The sequence below is a fragment of the Mirounga leonina genome, unplaced genomic scaffold, assembly GCF_011800145.1.
Source record: "Mirounga leonina isolate KUSES-001 unplaced genomic scaffold, KU_Mleo_1.0 Mir_126, whole genome shotgun sequence".
In the NCBI taxonomy this organism is placed as follows: domain Eukaryota; kingdom Metazoa; phylum Chordata; class Mammalia; order Carnivora; family Phocidae; genus Mirounga; species Mirounga leonina.
The window spans coordinates 12,846,296-12,858,699 of record NW_023270314.1 but is presented as its reverse complement, the minus strand read 5'-3'; the positions used below and the strand labels follow the sequence as shown (position 1 = coordinate 12,858,699).

General features: G+C 42.0%; 1 protein-coding gene across 1 annotated transcript; it reads right to left on the bottom strand.

Moving 5' to 3' along the window:
• Positions 1-7,013: 7,013 nt before the first annotated feature.
• Positions 7,014-7,513, bottom strand: LOC118008419 (transcription factor BTF3-like). The gene has a single exon (XM_035001968.1). It carries the CDS (start codon positions 7,497-7,499, stop codon positions 7,014-7,016), a length of 486 nt encoding a protein of 161 aa, XP_034857859.1. The 5' UTR covers positions 7,500-7,513.
• Between the last annotated feature and the right edge of the window lie 4,891 nt (positions 7,514-12,404).

Genomic DNA, 12,404 nt, shown 5'->3' with positions numbered 1-12,404 from the left:
GAAGGTAGGACGTGGGGAGAAGTGAATCCGAGGCGATATTCAGGTGGATAGATGGTGGGGGAGGGGGTCTCCCTCGGCCGCTACCGGCAAGTGATAGAGCCGCGCAGCACAAAATCAGAACTTTAGAAGTCGGCTCCGCTGAAGGACGTCGCTCCAGTGGCCAAGTGGGGGGTAGAACCCTCTTGGGACAGTGTGGTCTCAGGACCCTCAGGGTCACAGGAAGACCGGGGGTGCCTGAGTGCGGCAGAGCTCCCAGGTATCGGAGCAGGGAAGCCGGCCACAGAGACGGAGCTGAGGTGGGGGCTCTCAGCTCGGGGTTATCATAAACTGTGATCCACAGCACAGTCGGGCCACTGCTCCTCCAGCAGGGACCCAGCAAGCGGCAGATCCGGGGAAACTCCCCTTCCTCCCCCAGGAGGAGCGGCGCGGGAGTGCACCGCAGGGATTTGCTGGGTTTGGAGACTCCACACTGAGTCAGGTGCCAGAGACAGAAATGCTCGGTCACAGGCCGGGTGAGCATGGAGTGCGGCCGAAGACTGGGGAGACGGGAGTGACTGACTGCTTTTCTCTGGGGGTGCACTGAGGAGCGGGGCCCCGAGTTCTTGGCTCCTCTGGGGCAGAGATTGGGAGGCCGCCATTTTCACTCTCCTCCTCCAAAGCCAAATGGAAAGCTTGCAGGCAACAAGAGCTCCCGAGAGCAAACCCAAGCAGATTACTTAGCCCAGACAGGGCAAGGGCGGGGCAGTTCCGCCTCCAGCAAAGACGTTTGGGAACCATGGCAACAGGCCCCTTCCCTCCCCCAGAAAATCAGCAAGAACAGCCAGCCAAGACCAAGTTTACCGATCAATGAGAACGGCAGAACTCCAGAGCTAGGGGAATACTGCACATAGAATCCATGGCTTTTTTACCATGGTTCTTTTGTCTTTCAAAGTTAATTTTTTTAACTGTCTTTTTTTTTTAATTTTTCTTTTTCCCTTTTTCAACCATCTTATCAATCCCTTTTTTAAAAAACATTTTTATTTTTCATTTTTAGAGCCATATTCTATCCCTTCATAGGAGTTGCCCTTATTTTTGTCATATATATATGTTGTTTTCTCTTTAAAATTTTGAGATACAGTTTCTTCTAACAGATCAAAATATATCCTAAATCTCTAGTGTATGGCTTTGTTCTAGTCTCCTGCCTGATCACATTCTCTCCCTTTTTTTTTTTTAAATCCTCTTCTTTCTTTTTTCAAACAACTTATCTTATCAATTCCTTTTATAAAATTTTTTATAATTTTCATCTTTAGGTCATATTCCATCCCTTCATTGTATCAACCCTTATTTTTGTACATATATAAGTTTTTCTTTCTTTAAAATTTTGGGAGGCACTTTCTTCTAACAGACCAAAATACACCCAAAATCTAGTGTGTGGCACTGATCTATTCACCAGCCTGATCATATTTGATCATATTCTGGGTTTTTTTGTTTTGTTCTGTTTTTGTTTGTTGTTATCTTTTTCTTTTTCTTTTTTTTTTCTTTTTTTCCCTTTCTTTTCCCCCGGTTTCAGATCTTTTCTGACTTGTTTAGAGTATATTTTCTGGGGATGTTGTTACCCTGTTAGCATTTTGTTCTCATTCATCTATTCTCCTCTGGACAAAATGACAAGATGGAAAAAATCACCTCAACAAAAAGAACAAGAAGTAGTACTGAATGCCAGGGACCTACTCAATATGGACATCAGTAGGATGTCGGACCTAGAGTTCAAAATCATGATTTTAAAGATACTAGCTGGGCTTGAAAAAAGCATGGAAGTTATTAGAGAAACCCTTTCTGGAGAAGTAAAAGAACTAAGATCTAACCAAGTTGAAATCAAAAAGGCTATTAATGAGGTGCAATAAAAAATGGGGGTGCTAACTGCTAGGATAAATGAGGCAGAAGAGAGAATCAGTGATATAGAAGACCAAATGATGGAAAATAAAGAAGCTGAGAAAAAGAGAGATAAACAACTACTGGATCACAAGGGCAGAATTCGAGAGATAAGTGATACCATAAGATGAAACAACATTTGAATAATTGGGATCCCAGAAGAAGAAGAAAGAGAGAGAGGGGCAGAAGGTATATTGGAGCAAATTATAGCAGAGAACTTCCCTAATTTGGGGAAGGAAACAGGCATCAAAATCCAGGAGGCACAGAGAACCGCTCTCAAAATCAATAAAAATAGGTCAACACCCCAACATCTAACAGTAAAACTTACAAGTCTCAGAGATAAAGAGAAAATCCTGAAAGCAGCTCAGAAGAGATCTGTAACCTACAATGGTAGAAACATTAGATTGGCAACAGATCTATCCACAGAGACCTGGCAGGCCAGAAAGGACTGGCATGATATATTGAGAGCACTAAATGAGAAAAATATGCAGCCAAGAATACTATATCCAGCTAGGCTGTAATTGAAAATAGAAGGAGAGATAAAAAGCTTCCAGGACAAACAAAAACTAAAGGAATTTGCAAACACGAAACCAGCCCTACAAGAAATATTGAAAGGGGTCCTCTAAGCAAAGAGAGAGTCTAAAAGTAACATAGACCAGAAAGGAACACAGACAATATACAGTAACAGTCACCTTACAGGCAATACAGTGGCACTAAATTCATATCTTTCAATAGTTACCCTGAATGTCAATGGGCTAAATGCCCCAATCAAAAGACACAGGGTATCAGAATGGATAAAAAAACTAGACCCATCAATGTGCTATCTGCAAGAGACTCGTTTTAGACCCAAAGACACCCCCAGATTGAAAGTGAGGGGGTGGAAAACCATTTACCATGCTAATGGACACCAAAAGAAAGCTGGGGTGGCAATCCTTATATCAGACAAATTAGATTTTAAACCAAAGACTGTAATAAGAGATGAGGAAGGACACTACATCCTACTTAAAGGGTCTATCCAACAAGAAGATCTAACAATTGTAAATATCTATGCCCCTAACATGGGAGCAGCCAATTATATAAGCCAATTAATAACAAAAGCAAAGAAACACATTGACAACAATACAATAATAGTGGGGGACTTTAACACCCCCCTCACTGAAATGGACAGATCATCTAAGCAAAAGATCAACAAGGAAATAAAGACCTTAAATGACCCTGGACCAAATGGACTTCACAGACATATTCAGAACATTCCATCCCAAAGCAACAGAATACACATTCTTCTCTACTGCCCATGGAACATTCTCCAGAATCACATTCTAGGTCACAAATCAGGTCTCAACTGGTACCAAAAGATTGGGATCATTCCCTGAATATTTTCAGACCACAATGCTTTGAAACTAGAACTCAATCACAAGAGGAAAGTCAGAAAGAACTCAAATACATGGAGGCTAAAGAGCATTCTACTAAAGAATGAATGGGTCAACCAGGAAATTAAAGAAGAATTAAAAAAATTCATGGAAACCAATGAAAATGAGACAACTGTTCAAAATCTTTGGGATGCAGCAAAGGCAGTCCTAAGAGGAAAGTATATAGCAATACAAGCCTTTCTCAAGAAACAAGAAAGGTCTCAATACACAACCTAACCCTACACCTAAAGGATCTAGAGAAAAAACAGCAAATAAAGCCTAAACCCAGCAGGAGAAGAGAAATAATAAAGATCAGAGCAGAAATCAATGAAATAGAAACCAAAAGAACAGTAGAACAGATCCACAAAACTAGCAGCTGGTTCTTTGAGAGAATTAATAAGACTGATAAACCCCTGGCCAGACTTATCAAAAAGAAAAGAAAAATGACCCAAATAAATAAAATCATGAATGAAAGAGGAGAGATTACAACCAACACCAAAGAAATACAAACAATTATAAGAACATATTATGAGCAACTATATGCCAGCAAATTAGAGAATCTGGAAGAAATGGATGTATTCCCAGAGATGTATCAACTACCAAAACTGGACCAGAAAGAAATAGAAAACCTGAACAGACCTATAACCACTAAGGAAATTGAAGTAGTCATCAAAAATCTCCCAAAAAACAAAAGCCCAGGGCCAGATGGCTTCCCAGGGGAATTCTACCAAACATTTAAAGAAGAATTAATACCTATTCTTCTGAAACTGTTCCAAAAAATAGAAATGGAAGGAAAACTACCAAACTCATTTTATGAGGCCACCATTACCTTGATCCCCAAACCAGACAAAGACCCCATCAAAAAGGAGAATTACAGACCAATATCCTTGATGAACATGGATGCAAAAATTCTCACCAAAATACTAGCCAATAGGATCCAACAGTACATTAAAAGGATTATTCACCACGACCCAGTGGGATTTATCCCTGGGCTGCAAGGTTGGTTCAACATCCGCAAATCAATCAGTGTGATACAATACATTAGTAAAAGAAAGAACAAGAACCATGTGATCCTCTCAATAGATGCAGAAAAAGCATTTGACAAAGTACAGCATCCTTTCTTGATCAAAACTCTTCAGAGTATAGGGATAGAGGGTACATACCTCAATATCATAAAAGCCATCTATGAAAAACCCACAGCCAATATCATTCTCAATGGGGAAAAACTGAGAGCCTTCCCCCTAAGGTCAGGAACATGGCAGGGATGTCCACTATCACCCCTGCTATTCAACATAGTACTAGAAGTCCTAGCCACAGCAATCAGACAACAAAAAGAAAGAAAAGGCATCCGAATCGGCAAAGAAGAAGTCAAACTCTCACTGTTTGCAGATGATATGATACTTTATGTGGAAAACCCAAAAGACTCCACCCCAAAACTGTTAGAACTCATATAGGAATTCAGTCAAGTAGCAGGATATAAAATCAATGCACAGAAATCAGCGGCATTTCTATACACCCACCAACAACAAGACCGAAGAAAGAGAAATTAAGGAGTCGATCCCATTTACAATTGCACCCAAAACCATAAGATACCTAGGAATAAATCTAACCAAAGAGGCAAAGGATCTGTACTCAGAAAACTATAAAATACTCATGAAAGAAACTGAGGAAGACACAAAGAAATGGAAAAACGTTCCATGCTCATGGACTGGAAGAACAAATATTGTGAAGATGTCAATGCTACCTAGAGCAATCTACACATTCAATGCAATCCCCATCAAAATACCATCCACTTTTTTCAAAGAAATGGAACAAATAATCCTAAAATTTGTATGGAACCCGAAAAGACTCCAAATAGCCAGAGGAATGTTGAAAAAGAAAAGTAAAGCTGGCAGCATCACCATTCCGGACTTCCAGCTCTATTACAAAGCTGTCATCATCAAGACAGTATGGTACTGGCACAAAAACAGACACATAGATCAATGGAACAGAATAGAGAGCCCAGAAATGGACCCTCAACTCTATGGTCAACTAATCTTTGACAAAGCAGGAAAGAATGTCCAATGGAAAAAAGACAGTCTCTTCAACAAATGGTGTTGGGAAAATTGGACAGCCACATGCAGAAGAATAAAACTGGACCATTTCCTTACACCACACACAAAAACAGACTCAAAATGGTTGAAAGACCTAAATGTGAAACAGGAGTCCATCAAAATCCTAAAGGAGAACACAGGCAGCAACCTCTTCGACCTCAGCCACAGCAACTTCTTCCTAGAAACATCGCCAAAGGCAAGGGAAGCAAGGGCAAAAATGAACTATTGGGATTTCATCAAGATAAAAAGCTTTTGCACAGCAAAAGAAACAGTCAACAAAACCAAAAGACAACCGACAGAATGGGAGAAGATATTTGCAAATAACATATCAGATAAAGGGCTAGTATCCAAAATCTATAAAGAACTTATCAAACTCAACACCCAAAGAACAAAGAATCCAATCAAGAAATGGGCAGAAGACATGAACAGACATTTCTGCAAAGAAGACATCCAAATGGCCAACAGACATATGAAAAAGTGCTCAACATCACTTGGCATCAGGGAAATCTAAATCAAAACCTCAGTGTGATACCACCTCACACCAGTCAGAATGGCTAAAATTAACAAGTCAGGAAACAACAGATGTTGGCGGGGATGCGGAGAAAGGGGAACCCTCCTACACTGTTGGTGGGAATGCAAGCTGGTGCAGCCACTCTGCAAAACAGTATGGAGGTTCCTCAAAAAGTTGAAAATAGAGCTACCATATGATCCAGCAATTGCACTACTGGGTATTTACCCCAAAGATACAAATGTAGGGATCCTAAGGCGTATGTGCACCCCGATGTTTATAGCAGCAATGTCCACAATAGCCAAACTGTGGAAAGAGCCAAGATGTCCATCGACAGATGAATGGATAAAGAAGTGGTGTATATATATATACAATGGAATATTATGCACCCATCAAAAGGAATGAGATCTTGCCATTTGCAACAACGTGGATGGAACTGGAGGGTGTTATGCTGAGCGAAATAAGTCAATCAGAGAAAGACATGTATCATATGACCTCATTGATATGAGGAATTCTTAATCTCAGGAAACAAACTGAGGGTTGCTGGAGTGGGGGGTGGTGGGAGGGATGGGGTGGCTGGGTGATAGACATTGGGGAGGGTATGTGCTATGGTGAGCGCTATGAATTGTGCAAGACTGTTGAATCACAGATCTGTACCTCTGAAACAATGCAATTCATGTTAAGAAAAAAAAAAAAGAAGAAGAAGATAGCAGGAGGGGAAGAATGAAGCGGGGGGATATCGGAAGGGGAGATGAACCATGAGAGACGATGGACTCTAAAAAACAAACTGAGGGTTCTAGAGGGGAGGGGGGTGGGAGGATTGGTTAGCCTGGTGATGGGTATTAAAAAGGGCACGTTCTGCGTGGAGCACTGGGTGTTATGCACAATCAACGAATCATGGAACACTACATCAAAAACTAATGATGTAATCTATGGTGATTAACATAACAATAAAAAATTTTTAAAAAAGGAAAAAATATTAGAGATCTAGATTTTATCAGATCCATGAACAAAATTTTAAAAAGCAGTCATCATATAAAATAGCAGCTCCCAGTAACTTCTTCAAGTTTTATCTTCTTCAGAAGTTGACTCCATTCAGTTTGCTTCATTCTTGGAAGCTTCATCAAAATTCTCCACAAGACCTGGAACTTCATCATCATCATCCTCTCCGGTAGCAAGTGGTGCTTTTCCATCCACAGATTGTTTGGGCAGAGCTTCAGCCAGTCTTAAACTAGTCAGACTGTCTGCTCCAAGTTGGTTTAAGATACTGGGTAGCATTTCTGTCCGCCGCTTTGTCTCAGCGTGGCCTGGAATGGTGAAAGTGTTCGCTGCCAGTGATGCCTGAACTTCGGGGTTGTTAAAGTGGAGCACTGTTCCTTGGTCTGTGAACATATTCACTTCTTCAATACCAGAGATATTGTTTACCCCTAACTTCTTTAAGGAGAACTGAAGTTTTTTATTATCTGCTGTAGCCGCTCTACGAACCACCTTCTTCTTTCGGCAAGCAGTTCCTTTCCCACCAATGCGCACTTGTGCTTGCAGTTTGGCGAGTTTCTCCTGGTTCATGACAGTTTCTTTCATCTTGTTGGAGCGGAAATGGGACCGTGCCGGGGAATATGGTTGGCGCTCAGGGGGTCTCGGGTGGACCAGCTGAGATTGGGTGCACCTGTTTTGCTTTTCTAAATAGACATCATGACCTGGCCTGATGAGGAAGTCTAGAGGACTGGGGTGGCCCACAGGGGAACAGTGGCTTGACATTTAAGAGGGATTCAGGTAGTAACTCCATCCCGAGAGAGAGAGGTGCAGGAGGCACCGTGGCTTCACGGCCAGTGGGCGTGCATGGGGGGTGGTGCCGCTACACCTGCTACCCCCGCCGACGTCTGGCCCAGAGGCAGGGATGCAGGCCCCATGCTGCAGTAAGAGACTGAGAGAAAAACGCAGGGGCTGGCTGGGTCACAGTCCGGGAGAAGTAGATGGAAGTGGTGGAGGCTGTGGCCCTGAAGCCACCGTATTTGGGGGTGGAATTCCATTTTTTTTATGGCATCCTCACCGACCTTGGGAAAATTATTTAACCTGCCCAATCCTCCATTTCTTCATCTGGAAAGTGGGGATAAAATCCTACTTGCCTCATAGGTTGTTATGAGGATTAAATGAGTTAATACACACAAAGTGCTTAGAGAAAGCCTGGCATCTGGCAGGTTCTCGATATATGTTCCCTGGGACTATCTATTCTATGAGTTATCAAGATTGTGGCAGATGACAATCTGGCTTTCCTAAATATCTTTTTGTATCTTTGCATTTCCTTGCCCTTCTCTGCTTTGTCATCAGGGAGGTCATACTGAAGAGCCGAAAGCAACAGGCCCTTGAGGGCCTCTGGGCAAAGAGTGCATAATGTATGACCTCGGCTTTTCCTGTCTCCTCCTTCCCCACAGTGAGATGACATTCCTCCCAGCATAGGATAAGAATAACCAGAAGGAAGCAGTGGAAGCAGATGCTGTTTGTTACTCGAAGGGGACTGCATCTTTCTCCTCTTAACTCCCAGAGTCCTCAAAGGAGGAGAAAGTGGACAGAACGATCCAGACAAGTCCAGGGAATCTGGAGCCAAGTCGAGAGCCTCTGTGCCCCATCTCAGAACTTGAGTCAAGAGATCTGCCTGGGTGGCCAGGTCATCCACAGAATGATTTCCCCTGAACTCACTGTGAGGCCAGTGATGGTGAAGGGCCAGAGACAGTCCCAGAATATTCTCTGAGGCTCTAGTGTGGCATGCAGATAGCCATCAGAGAGCTCTGTCTAAAAGGCCTTTAGGATCAGACTCAGGGGACAGAAAGCAGCTAACTTCACTGATGTCCAGGAGGACCCCCGAAGTGCCAAAGTACATCACAGGGGAGGAACCAAGGACTAGGAGCTGCCTCCTCCCTCCCCCAGACAACACAGAGGAGCTGTAATCCCCTGGAAACGTACATGCCACCTGGGTGGTAAGAGAGGGGCTCTGAATTCACTGAATTTTTACTGCCCCTCAGAATGGGTGCTTAAAGTAGAAAGTGAGTGAAGTCATAAATCAAGGGAATTATGTTGACTGCTCCCCTGAGTGAAATGTTACCCAAGGCAACAGCAGCTTCTGTTCAGACGGGAGATGGTGCCATGCGCAGGCAGCCGGCATTTGGGGTATGTGCACTGGCAGGCATCAGTGGCATGACGTGTGAGATCGCTTTTGTTTTTGTTATATACTCAGACTTTATCAAATGCTCACCATGTGTTAGGCACTGTGCTAAGTTCTAAAATGGGTTGTCTCACTGCATCATTCAAAGCACTGTGGGATAAATACTATTATTATTCCCAATTTACAGATGTTAAATTGGAGGCCTAGAGAGGTCAAGGTTACACTTTTAGTATGTGATGGGCCTGGGATTCAAGTCCAGGAAGACAGTTGATATGGCCTGTGCAGCAAAGTGCCATGATAGCCCGCCTCGCTTAGACAATGAGCAATGGCAGACCCTGGGCAGACACCGGTGTTGTCAGGAATGGGACACCTCCCCAAAGGGGCATGTGCAGGACAGGCGGAATGCATGGCTTCCTCTTGGAGCCAACAGGACTGATTGGCAGGTCACACTGAAGAAATCCTAACATAGTTAAGAGGGATTTGAAGGCTAGCTAGGGTCCTTACTTAAGGGGGCCAAACTAGAAGAAAATTATAATTGTATCATTACCATTCTGATCTTATTTTTGTGTCTGGGCTGATGAGGTTGGGAAACAAAGGCCATACAATCAGCATCCCTACCTATTACAGAGAAAGTAAATGGATGGTACCTGGTGACATTGTCTTTTAGCATCCAGTGTTGCTGATTCCGATGTGACTCTCATTACTACTTTGTTGTTAACATAATTATTCTCAATGGGTTTTTATTTTAGGATCTTCTCTTAGGCCTTAGTCTCCTGAAATTCCCTAATGATGGGAGCAGTGTGGACTTCATTCCCCCTGTTTGGCATTCACGCATCATTTCAATCTGAATCATTAAGTCCTTCCTCAGCCATGGAACACATTGTCCAATATAATAATCCTTGGTAACACATGTACCATCCATTTTGACTTCTTTTTTTCTAGAATCCATTAGTTTTATGTGGAACCCTCATGAATTAGCGCTCTAAGGCTTTTGTTTGTTTCTCTTTTAGTCTTCCATCTTGTTGTCATGATGCTTTAGATCCTGGGAGATCTTGATTTTACTTTAGCACTTTTCTTTTGAAATTATTTTAATTTTCAGAAATTATGGTTTTTGTTTTTGTTTATTTATTTTTTAAAGATTTTATTTATGTATTTGATAGAGAGAGCACAAGTAGGCAGAGTGACAGGCAGAGGGAGAGGAGAAGCAGGCTCCCCGCTGAGCAGGGAGCCGAATACGGGGCTCGATCCCAGGACCCTGAGATCATGACCTGAGCCCAAGGCAGATGCTTAACCATCTGAGCCACTCAGGCGCCCCTGTTTTGTTTTGTTTTTGTTTTTGTTTTTTTTAGAAATTGTGTTTTTAATACCAAAGAGCTCTTTTTTTTATTGTTGCTCTGGCTTCTTTTTTTAATGGCATATATATATATGTGTGTGTGTGTATATATATATATGTATATATATACACACACACATACTATATATATGCACTATATATATATGTGCATATATAGTGCATATATATAGTAGGTGCAAAATTGTCTCAAGTCTCTTGAGAACTCTAATGGGAGTATGTTATTTTTTTTTTAAAGATTTTATTTATTTATTCATGAGAGACAGAGAGAGAGAGAGAGAGAGAGGCAGAGGGAGAAGCAGGCTCCCAAGGAGCAGGGAGCCCGATGCGGGACTCGATCCCAGGACCCTGGGATCATGACCTGAGCTGAAGGCAGACGCTTAACCATCTGAGCCACCCAGGCGCCCCGGGAGTATGTTATTGTTGTTTTTAACTTCTCTTCTGCTCCCTGAATTATCTCTAATTCCTCTGGGATAAGTTTCTGCTATTTGTACCTACGTGAGGTAATGAATGTGTTAACTAACCTTATTGTGATAATGATTTCATAATATATATGCATACCAAGTCACCATGTTGTACATCTTAAACTTACATGATGTCATATGTCAGTTACATGTCAAAAGAGCTGGAAAAAATAAAAATAAAATAAATTATTTTGACGCCTATAAATAAATCAATGGACAAACAAATGAATTTAAAACATGAATGGATGAATGAGTGAATGAATAAATAAATAAAAATAAAGATGCTGGTATATTCTGCCTAGTGATCCTTGGTTTTTCTACTTATATTTAAAACAAAGGACTGGGTTGTTGGAGTAGGTTTGCTTTATTCTTTATTATATTAGTAGGTCTGTTTCCTGCTATACTTTCCCTCTCCTTTAGTGGGAAGTCGGACTCAAAGCCCTGTGAAGCTGGGGTGGAGGGATGCACTGACAGCACTATTTTGGGATAAGTGGCTAAGGAGCCAGCAGCCAGTCCTAGTCCGCCAAATTCCAGATTAAGGAGGGCTTTACTTTAGGATTCCAATTCCCAAACCCTAAGCCACAGATGTTCTCCTGGTTTATTCAAGAGATTTGTTCTGTGGTAATGATGATGATGATGATAAAGATGATGGCTAATTGATCACACGCCAGCACTGTCTTAAGAACATCACACACAGAAATTCCTTTACTACTTACAACACTCCTTTAAGTTAGGTACTCTAACTGTCCCCGGTTCATACACAAGAAAATGGAGGCACAGAGAGCTTAAATAACCTGCCTCAAGTCACCCAGTCAGTCAGGGGCAGAAGCAGACTTTGAACAGAGGTGACCTTCCTTCACAGTCCATTTTTTTAAATCTCTAGGTTCTATTTCTGGGATGATTGCCCTCTCTGGGAGTAGAGGTAGAGATTGAGGGGTAGGTAAGACAGTTTTTCCTCTATAGATCTTAGCTTCCACAGACCCAAAGAACATGTTATCAGCTCCCTATTTGCCTCATCCCTACCATCTCCAAGCTTGAGCTTATCCCAACTTTGCTGCTGGTGGAAGAGCTCCTGCCTCACCTCACTGCCACTGCTTGCGTAGGGAACTCTGTGCTGTCTCATATCCTTAGAGGCTTCCATCTGCTTCGTGTCAGCCAGACATTTGTTTAGATTTCTCATTCACTAATGACCACCGGTCTCCACATCCCCATCTAAAGTACTTTGCTGTTACACTTTATCCTTTTTAGTGTGTCTGTATTTCTATTTCAGCGGACTCTCAGAGGCCTGGGTTGTAAATCTGTGCTCAGGCTGCCATCTTGAAATGACTTCAAAAGTATGTTTCTATGGGTATTTTTGCCATTTTGCTATATTGAAATGACACTGTGTGAAAAAGTAGAGTTTCAAGCTGTACTATTAATTTCCACATCTATATATAATTTATATTTACATTTATTGAAGAAAGAGATACATTATCACTTGGATATAGAATTTAACAAGTGCGGATTCCAAA